Raw genomic sequence first — 17811 nt, forward strand, 5'->3', positions numbered from 1 at the left:
AGACAATCAATGAAAACACAAACGACAAAAAATGTGAATTTCTTTTACACTTTGTTGGAGACATAATAAAAGTAGAGATTTATGGAAAAGCGATGAGGAAATCTTGAGTCTACTGAGGAGAAAAAAAGAGTTTTAAAGGCAACTTCAGTCATTTGTCTCCCTCTGCTGCTCACAACGTGTTCCCACAGCTCACAAAGTGAGCTGCACCTGAAATAAAGTTGCTGCTAGTGGTCAAGAGAGAACTGTATTATTAACCCTGAACAAAAAACAAAATAAATTCACTAGTGTGGCGTCGCTCAGTCCAAGCAGCGATGTGGATTCATGTCCCAGTGCTGCTGAGCAAACATAAACCTCTCATCCGTTTGATACTGGCTCCAGGTGAGAGAAATTCCCTGCTGGTTCCAGCACTGAGATACGGGACAGTCCGTTCTTATTGTCTCTGTTGCCAAAGGGAGGGACGTTCTCGTATCTGTAAGATGGTGAATCAGTGGAAAAGTGAATCTGTCTGTGTGGAAATCTAGGGGAGTCTTGTCTATGTTCTGGGCCATCACATTATTGGACTGATGGATGAACGAGGGTGACACTGAGATTGACGTCAGATGGTTAGGATTCCTGGAACCTGTACATTAAATGAAATAATTAGTTCATTTAGTAAATGAATTCTGGCAATACTGATTTTAATTCTCGGCATGAATAAGCAAAGCAATTTAAAAGCATCTTACCAGTTTGTGTTGGGAAAATGTAGGTATTTTGCAACTTCCTGTTGTATGAAGAGGAGGCACCTGATTTGTCGTTGTAGGCTCGTGTCACTTCCTTCAAACCGACACAAACACAGTCCACCTTCCGTCAAAGGTTTGTGATCATATTCCTACTACTAGAACTAGAAGTAACCTTACTGTATGTACACTGTACCTGTTGAGATGTGAAGCTGTAGTTTGGCATTGCTGGATTCATGGGAACAAACTCTTGTTGCTTTTGAGTCTCTGCAGTGGCTAAAGAGAAACACGTTGTGTCAAACAGCTGGGAGGTGTGAATGGACATGTGCTGAAGGGTATTCAGTCCAATTCAGCTTGTCATGATGGAGTTTTACTGTTGTGCGTAATCGATCTAGACTTTATCATGCACACGCAATTCCAATGAGTGCGTGCTCAAACACACACTTACTCTGCGTGCTGTTCCTCTGCTTGGCTTCCCTCCTCCACTTGGCTCGTCTGTTTGAAAACCAGACCTTTGGGAGACAGAGAATCACAGCAGTAGGAGGAAGATTGAGGACGTGAACAGTTCGATGTTAAAAAAAAAGTTTTTTTAAAAAAGAGTGTACCTTGATGGTGTCCTCAGGAAGTTTGATTTCAGTGGATAGTTTCTCTCTCGTGTACATATCTGCATACTGGCTGTGAGAAAACTCTGATTCGGGGGAAAACAGTCTGTGTTTAACTGGATGTTTTGTCTGGAAAAATGCAGCATTGTTGAAGATTGAGAAACCCCCTTGTTGGAAGATGTTAAGTCACCTTGTTCAAGTGCTCTGCTCTGCTCTGGGGTGAAGGTGGTGCGGTTTCGATACTGGACACCTTTGGGTTTCTGGTCTCTGCTGCTTGCTGTCCCAAACATCTCTGTGCCGTCCACTCCTTCATGAATCATAGAATCAAAGTCTGCAAATGATCCATGCACACAAATTACTTTGCTGTTTATGTTGGTGACACGATTCTGAACTCCTCTCTCTGTTTGTTAGTTGACTCAGATTTGGTATAAGTACAGTACAGTACAGTACAGTACAGTGTGGGATCAGTCTGTGTTACTTCTTATCTCCTGTAGTCCAGTGACTCACCTTGCTCAGGTCGGATGTGTGCGTTGATCTTCAGGGACATCGGTCCTTGGATCTTTCTTAAAATTCGATTTATAGATGACACCTTGCAGATCACATGATGCAATAAACATCATCAAATGCTGGAACATTTTTAAGCGACATTAAAATCAAATGTGAACTTCAGCCTCGCTTACACTGGGCACTGTGGAGTTGCATATTCGCGCTGCAGCCAGTCGTTTCCGAATTTCCCAGGCGAAAATTGTTGGGTTTTCCCTTTTGCATTTAATTATTGTGGAGATGACACCGGGGGTGAGCAGTCGAGGTCGGCTTCCTCCAATAGTCTTGGGCTCCAGGAGGCCTGTGCACCGGTAGCGGCTCAGGATCTTACTGACGCACCCGTTGGACACCTGAAAGACGCAGTGAACAGCAAGTGATGCTTTATGTTATCAGATTCAGATAAGCTGTTTCACCCAAATCTGGGCCACTTGTGGTCTAAATGTTTATTTGGATACCCGAAGGATCCTGGATATTTGGCTTGGACGGACTCCCTCCGAGGCCAGTTCAATCATCTTCCTCCTCTTGGATTCTGGGAGAGGTCTGCCGTTAAGAAAAATCCCTCCCAGCTGGTTGATGCTTCCACCACCTTATCATAATACAAGCTGTGCTATTAATCTTTTAACAGGACATACTGTACATATTCAATCTATGATTACCTCATTTAATTATGTCTTAAAATCAATTAACAGCCTGAAGCATCAGCAGGTAAAATGTAATATTAACCTTTACTATGAAGATCAGTGTTTGTTCCGCACATTTCCGCTTGTCCCCTGTTGTTGTTGTTGATGATGATGATAATCAAAATAAAAAAGTGTAACGTGAAAACGTCCCCAGGTAAATAAAAAAACGACCTTACACTGCAAAGTGAAAATGTCTCGACTTGACGGGGAAAAAATGTCCTGGTAACTCCGCGTACCTCTGGTGACTGACAATAACAGGAATCACGCCCTTCAGCAGAAATTTATAGGCCTGCAGACCTCAACATGACGTCGTGGCCTGTTGCCAGAAATGTCAACATTGTCTGGATTCATCATAAACTTAAATGGGATTCAGATTGTTGTCTGCACGCTGCCAAAATGTCTTCACAATCCAGAAATGTTCTGCTTTTCATTACGCTTATATTTTAATTTCTGTCATTAGCTGTTATTGTGTACATCAAATAATTAGAGTGAAATATAAATAATAAATGTGTGAGCAACAAAGAATGTGCTGTAATGTGTTAGATCAGTAAAAACAAGTCATCACTTAACGATACAATCTATCATCATCTTTGCTTCGTCTTGTTTTTGGCAACTCACACATATTCTTGTACCACAGAAGTAAATTGATGGATCCTGAACTGAGTTTACAAGGTTTTCAGGATGAAACAACTTTTCCTCGGCACATTAATAAATATCCCCGCTTCAGTTTTCCTATAATTCGTGTTTTTGTTTTCAATATCAGTGCTTACTGCTGTAACCAGCGAATCAGCATAGTGATAATCAAGTCCGGGAATTCAGACTGGTTCACTTTTGCGCAGTGGCTCAGTCTGACTAAGTCCATTTTTCAGTGCAGAAACTTTCTCCTTTAGTGAAGAGTTATTCTACAATTCTACCTTTCGAAAAAACCTAAAGGATCAACACTGGTATGTTTCGCAGCCTTTATGGGGGGCTCCTGGTCACGTGACTTGAGCATCCTCTCCCAGGTTAAGTGGCTCAGATTAAAAGGATCTCTGGTCTCCTTTCATAAAGCAAACATTTGTAAATCTGCTCCAATGACGACTGCCATATGGTAAAGTGCTTTTGATAAATCATAAATCCATCACGCAGTCTCTCTTTATTACATTTTCTTTCAAAACGTGAACAAATAGAGTCCTATATGAGCGCAAGGAAAGGGCCAATTGGGGGACCTCGTTTATCCAGACGAGGGAGGCTAAAATAACCCTCACAGATGTTCCTTGGGCAGCCAGCAGATAAAAATGCGTTGTAAACGTTTCAAAGGGAAATATTTGACGAGCAAATATTAGCCTATGTGAAAACCCACACAAGGCTCGTCTTTTTGCCTGTTTAATGACTAATTGAATATCATTAGTTGGGTCCACACAGATCGAAGTGCCACCGAAATAAAGGCTCAGATTTTAAAATGCCATATGGCCCAAATTATACATTAACCATGAGTTAGAGGACAATAATACTCTGTGTGTACAATCAGCCAGGATAGATAGAGGACAGCCATTTTTGGACACCATCATCTCCTTGCCAACGAGACAAAGGACAAATAAGGCGACTCTTTTTATTTATTACCGGGGAATTGATGCAGTCATTGATTTATAGTGCTTTATTGCACGTACAGTGTGTGCCAAACGAGGCTGATTTAAGAGTTTAGGTTGTGTTGTCAAGACAGCACCACATATTCGTGGTGCGTAAATTTTAATCTGGACCTCGCCAAAGGAGGGGGCGTGAGTTTATGTCCTGAAATCACGGGATAGAACAAGTTCACGTTTTACTTACACGTCCTATGTGTTTGTTTTATGCATAAAACACGTGTTACGGTGCTTTACTTTGTCCCAAAGCGTTGAGGAATGTGAATAATTTAGCCGCGTAAAAAGGATACCGAAACCTCTCCAAAGCGCACCGATGTGCCGGGTGCGCAAAAGAGTTACCTCCATTGTCTGTTGTCTAGCACGTTTTTCCTCAGTGTTGTGTAACAGCAACAGAAACACTTAGTGGTTTTATTTTTTTTATTTGACGTTAGTGACTGTTTTCTTATTCTGTGATCGCAGACGCGTGTTTAAGTCTTTTATTATTAATAAATCTTTTCATGACTTTTGCCAAATTAGTTGATTCCAGCTGCAGGTTACACCACAAAGATTGTCTGTGTTAACATAACCTTGAATTTTAGCAGAATTCTAAATGCTTTATTTTAAAACAAGTTAAAAAGTGTTACCTCATTGATTACTAATACAATTCTACACTTTTTATTGCTATGACATGTAAAAGACTCATAACCGGACACCTGCTGTATTAATCCAACATTCTATACAATGTAGGTTGAAGTACATGTGATTACATATTCCACAATATTCCACATGACCAAATCTTCCACTACAGTCTTGAACATCATACATCAACCTTTTGCACAACATTATACATGTCCATTTTTAACCATTGTTCTAAATCTTAATACTTATAATATTTTCTCATGACACCTGGAATAACTCCAAACTGGTCAAACAATCCAGAAATGTTCCCACTTTCCAAGATCCTTTAGGTTTTGTTAAAGAAAAATACGTCAGTGAAGACTAGAGGTTTATTCTTTTCTTTTTTAAACGAAATAACAACAACAAATAAACAAACAAATAAAAAGATCATATGCGGTTGTATATACGATTATAACTGCAGCAGCTGTAACGTCATAGTTTCCATATAACGTCAGAGCCTGTTTGGTAAAAGAAACAGCCACTACTGAGTGATGGTTCTGTGATGATTGTTAGACATGGCCAGGGGCGAGTACGGTTGAATACACTAATCACCAAATGTACAACAAAAATTTTACAACAGTGTCGAGTTTATCTATATCCATAACAAAACGAGGCTCATAGTCTGTGACATGTAGAGCCACAGACTATGCGCCTTTACTTGAGTACAGCCATTTTATGTTATTTTTACTCCACTGCAATTCAGAGAGAAATAGTTTTACTACTAAAATATTATCATAAACATACTTCATAAATGATCAATTCTTACTTATGACAGTTTGTCTGATGAATCTGTTGTTAAATTTAGAGCATGTACTTAGTACTTCAGCTTGAGTAAAGGATTTGAGGTGGTACTTCTTCTTGTAGAAGGGTATTTAGTTAGGGAAGCACTTGCCCACTTGAATATTAGATTTGCCTACGTATTTGTTGGTTTATAAAGCACGAATGCTGATTTGCTGTGTCATATGAAGTTACTTTCAGTGTGAGTAAGTTATTATAAATATGGCACTTGTGTGTTACTCATTATGCAGCATGAATATTAATAATTCTTTCTTTTTCCTTCAGGTGATGCAGTGATACCAGCCTCTCTCTTGCCACTGATAAAAGAGGTGTAAGAAATTCTAAAAAAATATATGAGTCAGTTCCAGTTGACATTTATTTAATTCATCACAGTCACAGATCCTTAGTAAGACACAGTTTCATTCTCTATTTCACTGTCTGCTCTCTCTATCTCACACACTTCATTACACGGTTTCCATTTGTGGGAATTAATGTCTGAGCATTAAAAGAGTTGTAATATGTATAAAAACATCACTTTGTATTTGGCCTACAAATATTTAGAGTAGGTCCCTTGAGCATGAATGTTCTTTTGAGCAATGCCCTGCTTCCCACTCACACAGTTACTCACAATCACCTCAGAGAGCTGCCAAGTACAACTGAGCAGCAGCCTAACGAAACAAATTATTAGTTTCATCTCATGCAAGATTAGCCTGGTTTCATGATATTGCCTTTTCATGAGCAATGACTTTTTAAATCATCGTCTTTATATTCTTCTTCAAGTGTTTTACTTAAATGATACTCATCTTAACAAAAGCCTTATCCTGACAGATATTCTGTGTGTTTATATTATCAGTCAGCATATTCATCTATTCTCGTAATCAAGTTACTAATACATATAGCATATCAAGTACAGTACGTTGTGCAAGGGAATTTCTCAGTTGGTTAACTAACCCCTTTTTACAAAGCAAAACATGCACAGGTCTCATTTTACAGTAACATTAACAGTAGCTCAGCTGTGATAGCAAGTCAACAAGAACTGCAGCTTTCTTGTTATGACATGACAAACCTGCAGTGAAAAGGTAAAACACACTAGATATAAGTGCACCTGAATAATAAAGAACATAAGGTTTTATTATAGTTTGCCTTTAAGTCTTGTGTTTTGTGTTTGGCATGTGTGACAGGCAGTTACATTTAGCCAGAAAGAATAATTATTAAAACTTTATCCTATTTGATGTATTGTCCGTCCTGAAATGTTGATCAAGTACAGTAAGATATGACTGAGAAAGGGGTGAATACATTTATTAAACCAGAGAAACATTGAATGCAAATACTGTTGAGGCATGTCACAAGTTCTTAAGCAATTAATATCGTTTAAAAAAATGTTTTCTGGCACATTTAGCGATATTTATACTTTATTTGTCACTCTGTACCGCAGAGGTGTCACTATTATTACATTCTTCCTTGTAATAATGGAATAATACGTCATGATAATGGGACCCTGAAGTCATAACTACGTTGCTCCGTTTTCCGGACGTGCCCTGAAGGCAGCGTCCTCTGGTTTACCACTACGCTGACGTGTCGCACCTCTTGCTCCGGAAGACTTTATTTTAATTTGCCTACGCGCTCGTAAAGCGGCTCCGTTCACTCGCATTCATTCGGCTCCGAGGACCCGGAAAAGTTTGGACGTGTGTGTGTTTGCATGGTGTTTCCGGTACAACGTGTGTGTTGATCGGTGCTCAGCCTTTTTCTCTTGGCTTTCAGTAGAACAGTCACTCACTTCAGAGCCCCAGCTCCCTTACCTGGTTACCCCTTAACGGCGTGATATCTCAAACCGGCGGACATGGCATCTGTTTCGGCTCCAGCTCAGACAGCCCCTGCTCAGACTGCTCCTCTCCAAAGAGGAATAGTGAAGATGGTAAGAACCCTGACGTGAGAGCTCACTACGCGAGTCTATGGAGGCAGCTAGTTAGCTTAGTTAGCCAAGGGTTGATTGAGGCTAAAGCAAGTGTCGGTTATCATGCAACTTCAATTTACATGACCTAACGATAAACATACAATGTTATGTTGAATGCGAATGGTGGCATTGTGTTACTAACAGCTGTCATTACCACTGAACACATCTGGCTGCGAAAGCTAATGTTAGCATTAATTTGTTAGCTTGCTAATAGGCTGAAACCGACTGACGTTAGCACATGTTTGCTATCCTGTGGGTTAACTTGGCTACAAGTTAAGTCACTTAAACTGAATGAATTATAAAGTTTATTGGAGAATTCCTACTTGTCAAAAGTCCAGATATGTCAATACAAGTTTAATTTACACCTTCACTTCATAGAGAAGTTCCCTATAAACTATAAAAATGTTGTAACTTGTTAGCTACAACGTTAACAGATGTTTAGTTTCCCAGCTAACTGCTAGCTAACTGTGAGCTAACTACAGTGTACAGTGTACAGTCTAGCAATAACTTTAACGTTGCTAAGCCATATGAGTTTGTTTGTCTGTTGTGTTGCTGCTTGTGGTGTTTACACGGAGTGAGTTAATTTATTTTGCAGACCACATTTAAATTACACATAATAACTTTACTGCACAGTTAGCCAGCTAACGTGTAAGCTAACACCCACAGCGTCACCCTGTATTCACGTAGCTAGTTTCATATAGTCGCTTATTAGGATTTCACACAAACGCAATCGTGCAATATTTCACCAGCTGTAGTACTGATGATTAACATTAGGAAAACTATGTTTCCACTCTCTAGTGGTTAGGCTGGTTAATGTGTTCCGATCCTTCTAGGCACAGACAGCATTTATTCAGTGTGCTGGTTGAAGCCAACCACGGGAAACTGACACGTAGCTACAACTTTCTTGCCCCCCTATAATCTCCCGGTCATCGTGGTAATCTGTTCATGCATGTACTACTTCACCTTTTTCCATTTAGACTTTAAAGACACTTTGTTTTAAATGCAAGTTAACCTTTGCTGATCCACATAAAGTTAAGTTTTGCATCGTTGTTGAAGGTGTCCTGTAGATCCACAGTTTGCCTACCTGAAGGAAACTTTTCTCCTCTATAATTTTTATGTATATTTTGGGGTTTAAGCTGTCTGCTTTCATGCAATGTCACTGTAAAGCGCTGTTTGTAAGATCTGAATGTGCTAGGAGTTGCTTAGATGAAATACCGCAGTAATAATGTGTTAGTTAGGCCTATTGGAATCAGAGGTATCATGTTGTTTTAAGTGTTGGTTTTAAGTAAAGGTCATTCATACTACACACGTTATGAAACTTGTCTCCAGGTGTCTAAAGGTCTAGTTGTAGAATTGTAAACTGGTAGGTCTTGGAGAAAGGCATGTGAGTGAAGTGGCACACTTGTGGGTTTATTATCAGAGGAATTGACAGTTTTTTGAAGAGATAATTATAGCATCTCTTTCTGTATTCAGACTCAGAAATTCTGTGCCTTGAGAATCATGGAGTCAGGGAAGGCCATTTAGTACAATGCAAATGGAACTTTGCCCTTTTGTAAATAGAGAACTGGGAATTGGGTATTGCTTCTTTGCCTCTGTTTTTCATGGCAGGCCAGTGTGTAAAGAATTTACAGCAAATTCTCTGCTTAGCCCATACATAGAGGGAATGAGTCAGTTAGTGGTAAATGGTGCTGATTTGATGAGTTTGTCTAGCTCCCATCTTAGATCAACATCCCCCAGTGATGCCCCCTGCAGACACAGTGGAGTGTGAATGAAATGTGTTTGCTCAGATTTGTGTAAATGCCACAGTCGTCCCACCAAAGAGTAGGAGTAGGTTATCTTTGATCTTTTTTTGTATTAAACTATGTTATCAGACGGTGTGATCCCACCTGTTGTTTAAATGACAGACTGTCTCTGTGGCAACCTGTGATGTGAAGTTGCTTTGTAGGACTGTAATAGACATGCAAGCTCATCTTGACTTGACCAATTTATTGCTGCTTTAATGGAAAATAGTATGAATAGTTTCCAGAGACACATGAGCTTGACTAAAATTCTCTGCCTAAATTGATGATTTCCTTATTTGCCTACCATACTACTGTATTTATGTTGCACCAGCTTCAGGTTAATTCTGTAAGCCACTCTCATAGTTCTTATCAGATTGGCACTGCAATGGCTCACTGGTTTTACAAGAGCACATATCTTGTCTGAGAAATATAAAACGAAAGCTACAACTTTCTTCCACACAGATAACTATGAAGTGTTCTGGCCTGTGGATTGCATAATCTCTTTTAGTGGTGTGTAGTTTGTAAGAAATAAGGAGAGAGGGTATTTGAAGATCAGTGCACTGCTGATTCTGTCCTCCCTAATTGATAGTCTTCATTGTCATCACTCCAGGTCTTGTCAGGCTGTGCCATCATTGTTCGGGGCCAGCCTCGAGGTGGCCCACCCCCGGAGCGTCAGATCAATCTCAGTAATATTCGAACTGGGGCCATGGCCCGCCGAGCTGCCCAGGGCCAGCCAGACACCAAGGACACCCCTGATGAGGTAAGTGGCTCTTTCCCTTTGTGGTTATGTGTGTTTATGCTTTGTGTCTTTGGCAAAGGCAGAACAAGGTCCTGTTAAGTAGCCCTGCAGCACACACTATGATATTCCAGTGTGGGGGTGAATGCTGATAGATGCGTTTCTGCTTGTAGTGTGGTGTCAATACTTTGTTGTGGAGTTTTTGTCACTTTGCTTTACTGTCATTATTTCCCCTGAATAGCTGTAACAGAATGATGTATGAACTGATACCTAAACAAACAACAAAGTGTCCCAGAGACAAACATGTCAATGAACCAAAGGCTTTAAGACAACACTGGTGCAATTTGACATTTACTACCATGCTTTTGAAAATAGTACTGTTCTGTTGCCTGTTTAAAAACCAATTAGTATTCTGAAGTTGAAACATTTAAATGTATACTTTAGAGGCAACATGTGATCATACCGTAATTTAGTCACAAAGGTTTATTTGAAAGGTCAGGGGTTTGTATTTGCAGCAGGATGTTTCTGAAAGTTATTTCATTTCGCTCACACTGATAAATCGAGATTCACCTGGATTCACAGTGATTAACTCAAGAATTAAATGCTCATATGCTTAATATTCCTGTCTGTATCGCAGCCATGGGCTTTTCAAGCCAGAGAGTTCCTGCGAAAGAAACTGATTGGTAAAGAAGTGTGCTTCACTGTGGAAATCAAGACTTCCTTGGGCAGGGAGTACGGCATGGTCTACCTGGGAAAAGGTGAGTTTCCTCATGCTTTGATGGTATGTAGGTATGATTTAAACTAAAGTTTGTTGTCATTAGTTAAATCAGCATATGTGCTAGAATTGATGTATTCTGTAAAGTGACCTGTAAATGACCTGACTAGGAGAAACTGCTCTGTGATTATAATTATACTCAAAATCTCAACTCGAAAATCAGACGGGGATTTGTCTGTCTTCTCAATTTAGATACATCAGGCGAGAACATTGCTGAGTCTTTGGTGAATGAAGGCCTTGCCACAGTTCGCAGGGAAGGAATCAGAGGGAACAAGTAAGTCTTCTAAGTTCTAGAGCTACTTGTGTGTTGACTTGACTGGTGCCTATACAGTCGCAATGTCATGACATTTCAGTTGCAGGTCCAACTCCTAAATACGATCTTGTCAGTAAAGTGAAATTAGAATGAAACTGCTAATTATGGGGCAGGTTAGATTTCAAATCTTCCTATTTTCTGTATGGTAAGATTCCTCAAAGTAAACAAATTTGGGAAAAATTTTGTGTACGTATACTTCAATCTATTCTCCCAATCTATATGTAACTGTACCATATGTAGTAATAGTTACATTGGTCAGTATGATTGAGGTATTAATTTTAAAGGTGTTTGTTAACCACCCTGTGCTTTATTTCACATAATGAGTAGGAAATCCACATCATTTACATCATGTTCTGTTTGCTAAACCTCATAGCAGTACAACAATAGTAAATATGTAGGGAGATATATGTACAGTACATCCTCAACTGGTAGACTGTTGAGAATTTAGATGAAGCTATGGTATCCCAGATGGTGGCAGTATTACTCTGCTACTAAAGTGTTGTCCCTTTGAAACCCTTTTCTTCCACATTGCCCTTAAGCACTAACCCCTCACATACACTTGGATTCACAGGGCTATATGACAAAGTACTGTGTTTCCACACCCAGTGGCAGTATTTGCACATTACAAGCAATTTGACTCATGCTTCTACATTTTTATCTTCCAACATGAATGGAGATGATGTGAATATTTTGCCACAAATGACCCATTTCAAGCATTTTGTGCAATGGCCCAGAATACGCGCTAATGTAAATTATGCTTTAAGTGTAAGCAGGCACCATTTGGCCAAAGGGGGGTGGGAAGGCTTATTCAGTGATGACTTTAGGCCTTAGTTTACTCTCATTGCACTAGCCTCCAATACCATTACCCCTCGTGAGTGGCTATACTGCTCACACTAACTATGATGATGATAATTATGTGGGTGATGATAATGATGATGGCTTTGGACAGTGCAGTTAAACATGTGTTCAGACTGCGTGTTGGCAAAAGCAGATTTTTGTTGGTTTATAGTCCCGTGAGGGACAGGTTATGAAATGCTATGACACTTTTTTTTTTTTTTTTTTTTAGATCAGTAGAATTAGTAATATGAAAGTAGTACAAATTCAGCATAATGCAACAAATAAAACCCCTTTCAGACATGGACTCCTTTTCATCAACCTGACGGCATCTGAATTAGTTGTATTGTAACACAAGTGAATCCCCAACAAATTGAAAAGTTGCATAGAGAGGGAGCACATAGGGAAACATCAGTATTCTGTTGCATTAGCAGCAAACCTGCTGAAACTATCAGAATGACCATCTCCAATAAGTACAAAAAATGGTAAAACGCATATAAATCTCTTTATTGAGACTGTTGTGACAACTAGACTGTGTCTCTGCAGACTGTGTGCATCACTTTATTCTGCTAATAAATGCAACAAACCACTAAAAGCTTCAATCTGTTATTTATGTACTAGTTTATAACACATTCGATGTTAATACCTGTCACATTGTTTATCTGTGCTTAAAGGGGTCCTAAACTAATATAATCTTGCATTTGTGGTAAATACTGCTCACATGCTGTGGCTCTCACTGTCACGGTCGTGGGTAAGTCTGAATGAAGCAGTGAGATGAAATTGTTTTGTTTAGTTGAACCTTTCCATGAACTAAAATTCAAAACAATATCAAGCCACTACTATTTAATTGAAAGATGCAAATGCACCCCAATTTTGCTGTTGCTGCTTTTGTGCTGGCTAGAGGCAATGGAATATACTGTACAATGAGATATTCTATTGCAGATATTATGGGATGGATTATCCTGTAACGTCTGCCATGGTTGGATTTGCATTATACTAGAAGGAATATGTTATAGTGAACTCCATATAACATGATTATGGTTTGTCTCCAGGCAGTTGCAGAGCCTTCGACATGCTTATTGAATGGTTGGATCCATTGTATGGATCTTTTTCTTTTGCAGTGCAAAGTCATATGGTACTTTTCATTTGTACTTAATACGTTAAGTTGCCATTAAGGAGTTATTTGGAGTTCTTTTTGTCTTATTTTATTTATTTGTTGCTTTAAAATCTGAAAATCTGTGTATGATTGTAAATTCATGTATTATGTGAATGTATTCTTTCCACATGTCACGACTGTCAGTGTGAGAATCATTTATATTTATTTAAGCCACAGAAGTTTGTTTAGTTTGCCGTCGGAGGTCTCCATTATTTGACTAAGTTTCACTTCCATTTGATCGGTCAGAATATTGGAACAAATGCTGTCCTTGGTGCTGAGCCATACACTGTTTGAACCAGACACATTCAGTCTCCTCAGTGTTTTGCATCTCAGCTTGTGTCACTCAGTCTGACTGCTTTTATTTAAAAACATTTAAACCATTCACTGAGGTGGTTATCTGCTGAAATCTGGCCAATTTTCACTGCACAGCACGTTCCTTTTTGAAGAATTAAAACCACAGACTCTGGGCTTGATTGATTGTTATATATTAAGTCCACCCAGTGGAGCAGACGCGCGCTACATTTAAATGGAAACCAGCTGTGCTTTATAACCCCCCACTGCTCCTTTTTAACTGGAACTCAAGAGGATTGCTGCTTGAGGGGTGTGAACGTCAGGGGGGATGAACTACACTCTACGAGTGCAACCATACACTGGGGAACATGACTTCCAACACCCTGCTCAAGCTGTACAAAGACAACAGGGAGCTGTAAAAGGTTCAACATTACATGTCTATTTAAAGTATTTCTGGTTGCACAATGGAACTATATGGAGATAAAGGATGTAGCCTACAGCATGTTTAAATATAGGGGAATTGGAAAGGGACTCTTTTACTTTGACCCTTGTTCCTTTAGTAGTGTTGCTCAGTATTGCACTTTCTTAGCCATCAATATCTGTTTTGATTTGAAGCAGCGTGTTGGTTGCTGAACTAAAAAGAGTCTAGTCTATTCTGAGATGTGGATAAGTTCACTATCATCTGCCTCCGCGCAGGGAGTTATTTCTATATGTTAACCAATCTCTGCTTTCCATTTATTTCTGTGGCTTTACGATGCCTGCTGTCTTTGATTGCATTGTTCGCTTCTCTCACTCTATCTTTGTAGCTTTCTATTCCTGTTTAGCACTTACACCCTAAGTAGCTTAAACACAACTGACTTCTTACAGAAAGTTTCAGTATTGTTGCTCAGTAAGCAAGAAACTGTTTCAATTCAATTCGAAGTTGGTAGCTAAATCAGCGCAGAGGGGAAAGCAGACTTGACGGCGTTTTGGGCATGAGTCCAAAAACACAATTAGGAACACACAGCTGGAGAACAGCCTATGTGTGTGGCATTTTAATTGAGTTCCACTTTGTTTCCTCTCCAAAGTAGACGGTGTCTTTTAGGCTGCAAGATGTGAAAAATTCAGTTTGTGCACTGTTCATTTTTCAAAAGCCATCACTACTCTCATATCAATCAGGCACCCTTTGGTTCTTGGAAAAACAAAAGTCTGCTGGCCATTTGAAGTTCTGAATAATTAAAGTTGTACAAGGGCCCTCAAAAAGCATTAGACTGCACAATTAACCGAGCCAGCGTGGAATTAACTGTGGCATTTGTAGCCAGTTGCGTGGTTGCTTTTGAAGGAGCTGTCAAACATTGTTATTGTCTCTTCCCAGAATGCTCAGATGCATTTTTTTTAAGCAGTTATAATCTGGTTATCAGCTTGTTGCAAGTGAAACAACAGTATAGTTCTTGTAATGCTTATGTGGGATACAAAATTTTGGGTAGTTCTTGTTTTAAAGGCGCCTGACGAGCAATTAGAACATGTTAAACCTGGGTTAAACAAGGACTGCAACTCTACAGTCAAAACCTTATTTGCTTGTTAGAGATGATATGGTCCTTTTTTTCATGTGTGAAATTAATTTTGACTTGTTAACAGACTGAGCTTGTAGTGTTTCATTTATTTATTTATTATTATTATTTTTTTAAGTGGGTGGTCAAAGGGATTTTATGGTCCTCAACAATTCTCTGATCTTTGTAGATGCTGTTTGTTACCACTTTAAGGGTATTTTAACTCAAGCTATTCTAACATCAGTGCAGCTGTGTTATTTCGCAGCATTTTCATTTTTTAAAACTGGTACAGCCAACCGTGAAAGTTTCAGCTGCAGGTTTCAGTAGTAGCCCATAAGTTATTCTCAGTAACTGATTAGGGTATATTGTAGTTTCTTTGGAGATTTCATCTTCGTTTCTTACCTTAGAAAATGACATTTCTAAATGTCTGTTATAATTAAATCAGATATCTTTAGATATTCAACTTAACACTGTGCCTGCATGATGGTATTTCTGAAGTAGATAACCTTGGGAAAAACTTTTTTGATAGGAAAATGGCAGCAAATACAGAACTAGACTAAAGTCAGCCAGCCTGAAGACTGGGACTAACATTATTCTCTACATATGCCTTGATTCATACCGTCACACAGTTTAGAGCTTTAAATGTTTTTTGTGGTGTTTCTTTTATGTGTATTAATCTTGTTGTTTTTTTTTGTTTTTTTTTTGTTCAAACAGTCCAGAGCAGGCCAGACTCTGTGAATTGGAAGACCAGTCAAAAGCTTCAAAGAAGGGCATGTGGAGTGAGGGTGGTGGCACACACACCATCCGCGACATCAAGTACACCATTGAGAATCCCCGTAACTTCGTTGATTCCTTGCACCAGAAACCTATCAATGGTAATTTGTTTGGGAGGGGCTTATACACTAACATTGACACTGATACAGAGACAGCTTGGCGTGAGAAACGAAGACACATGGTATATAAAAAAGCACAATATTGCATAAGCCCCAATGTTTCCCATAAAATTCACATTTACAGGCCGTTTCAGAAATCCATGGTTTTCACCCTAAAATTCCACTTCAGGGCATGTAATGGCACACAGTATATCGCCCTTTACTGGCTCATTTCTCCAGTCCCTCATCTCTGACCTAGCCATGGTGTAATGTGCCACTCAATTCGTTTCCAGGCGACTGCCGTTAACAGTGGCTCAGCTCATTTCACTACCCTTTAATTGAATGGGAAAATGAACAGTGGAAGACTTTCATTCTTTTACTTCTTGTTCTCACCATTCATGAGAGACAGTCAAGCTTGTTTCAGAATTGGAGGCAGCAACCCAGCCGAAAGCACTTTAAGTGTGCATTGAGTTGCTGCAAAAACCATAATACCAATTTCTCTCTTATCTACTTATAAGGATATAGACAGACACGTTATACACAGAAGGTATAAATCGGTTGAGAGAACCCATCATCAAAATAACATTCATGTGTAAAATGCCTCTCACACAGGTGACTCATAATTCATCCAGTTTTTGAAGTACTACTGAGGTCAGGTACAACAGGCTGAGTGATATATTTTTGGAGAGAAATGCTGTGTAATACCTCAGAAGCTTTTCAAAAGAACTGCCTTGCCTCAAGGAATAAAATGTTGCATAAAAAAAATCAGGAACCATCCAAAATCTAAACTGATTATCAAGTACAAAAAAATATTAGAATAAAATATAGTTTGATGTTATACTTGGCTTACTGGCAGCACCATATGAGTAGGGAGAACTTTAAATCTAAAATGGATTGAAGCTGACCACAGCCTTTTTATGCCATATAAAGGGAAACCAAAAACCTTTTTTTGTTTTTTATAGCTATAGTAGTGTTTGATAGAGATAGGGTTTGATTGGAGTGTCGCTTACAGTGGAGTACACACTCTGCAAAGGGGGCCATGACTTTCTTCTGTTTGAGAAGTACCAGAGAGCAATCTTTTAACAAGACACCCCAATTCCACTGCTCAGTAAAACTCTATGGTTCTTCTCAGTCATCACAGGTGTTATTGTTTCTGTTTAATATGTGTGACGCAGGATATTGCTGAAAAAGAGAATGCATGCTATGACTATCTCTCTGCTATGACCAGAGTCAGATAAATCTAAAGAGGTCTTGTCTGACAACGTGGGGCACCTTTTTTTAATAGGATTTTACCCTGGACGACTCATTTCAGTCTTTACCCTATATATTCCACCTCACCCTGTAAACAAACTGTCAAGTTTAATCGGAACATACTCCCTTCTCCTCCCTCAAACACTACTACATTATGTTCTCCTTCCTCCTCCACAGCCATCATCGAGCATGTGCGTGACGGCAGTGTTGTTCGTGCCCTGCTGCTACCAGACTACTACCTGGTCACCGTCATGCTGTCTGGAATCAAGGTAACTACTTACAGCTATTAGTCACTGCTGCTAGATATTGTTAATTAGGAATTGTTTCTCTTTTGGCCTGTATTACTTCCAACAGACTACAGTAACAACAAGTAGTTATTAAATAATGAATACGTTAACTCAAGCTAAGATCAGTGTTTTGACAGTTCATCTTTAGGTCTTACTGAACTGTACTGTCACAGAAAAGACTTTAAAAAGTAACTATTAATTTTTGCCACTAAAGTCTGTTTGTACCAGCAGTCATATCCGTTTCTCCAGACTTTACTATCAATCTCTTTCACCAAGCCCAGCTTTGCCAATAGACCTCTCAAGATAACTAATCTTTTTCATCTTCCACTTCAAGATATTACATCTATTTCAATGCGTCCTTTGTCTCGTTCAGAGTCTTGTCTTGTTTTTATATATATATATATATACACACACACACACGCGTGCGTATCTATA

The 17811-nt window shown here is 39.2% G+C and overlaps 1 protein-coding gene across 1 annotated transcript in view; it reads left to right on the forward strand.

Moving 5' to 3' along the window:
- Nucleotides 1-7273: 7273 nt before the first annotated feature.
- Nucleotides 7274-17811, forward strand: part of snd1 (staphylococcal nuclease and tudor domain containing 1) — a 148679-nt gene continuing 138141 nt past the window's right edge. Inside the window, exons 1-6 of the mRNA XM_026364381.1 lie at nucleotides 7274-7512; nucleotides 9943-10092; nucleotides 10706-10826; nucleotides 11036-11117; nucleotides 15681-15841; nucleotides 17267-17358. Of these exons, the coding sequence (XP_026220166.1) occupies nucleotides 7438-7512; nucleotides 9943-10092; nucleotides 10706-10826; nucleotides 11036-11117; nucleotides 15681-15841; nucleotides 17267-17358 (681 nt within the window). The 5' untranslated portion in view covers nucleotides 7274-7437. The remainder of the gene's footprint in view (nucleotides 7513-9942; nucleotides 10093-10705; nucleotides 10827-11035; nucleotides 11118-15680; nucleotides 15842-17266; nucleotides 17359-17811) is intronic.

Source organism: Anabas testudineus, chromosome 23, assembly GCF_900324465.2.
Source record: "Anabas testudineus chromosome 23, fAnaTes1.2, whole genome shotgun sequence".
Taxonomy (NCBI): domain Eukaryota; kingdom Metazoa; phylum Chordata; class Actinopteri; order Anabantiformes; family Anabantidae; genus Anabas; species Anabas testudineus.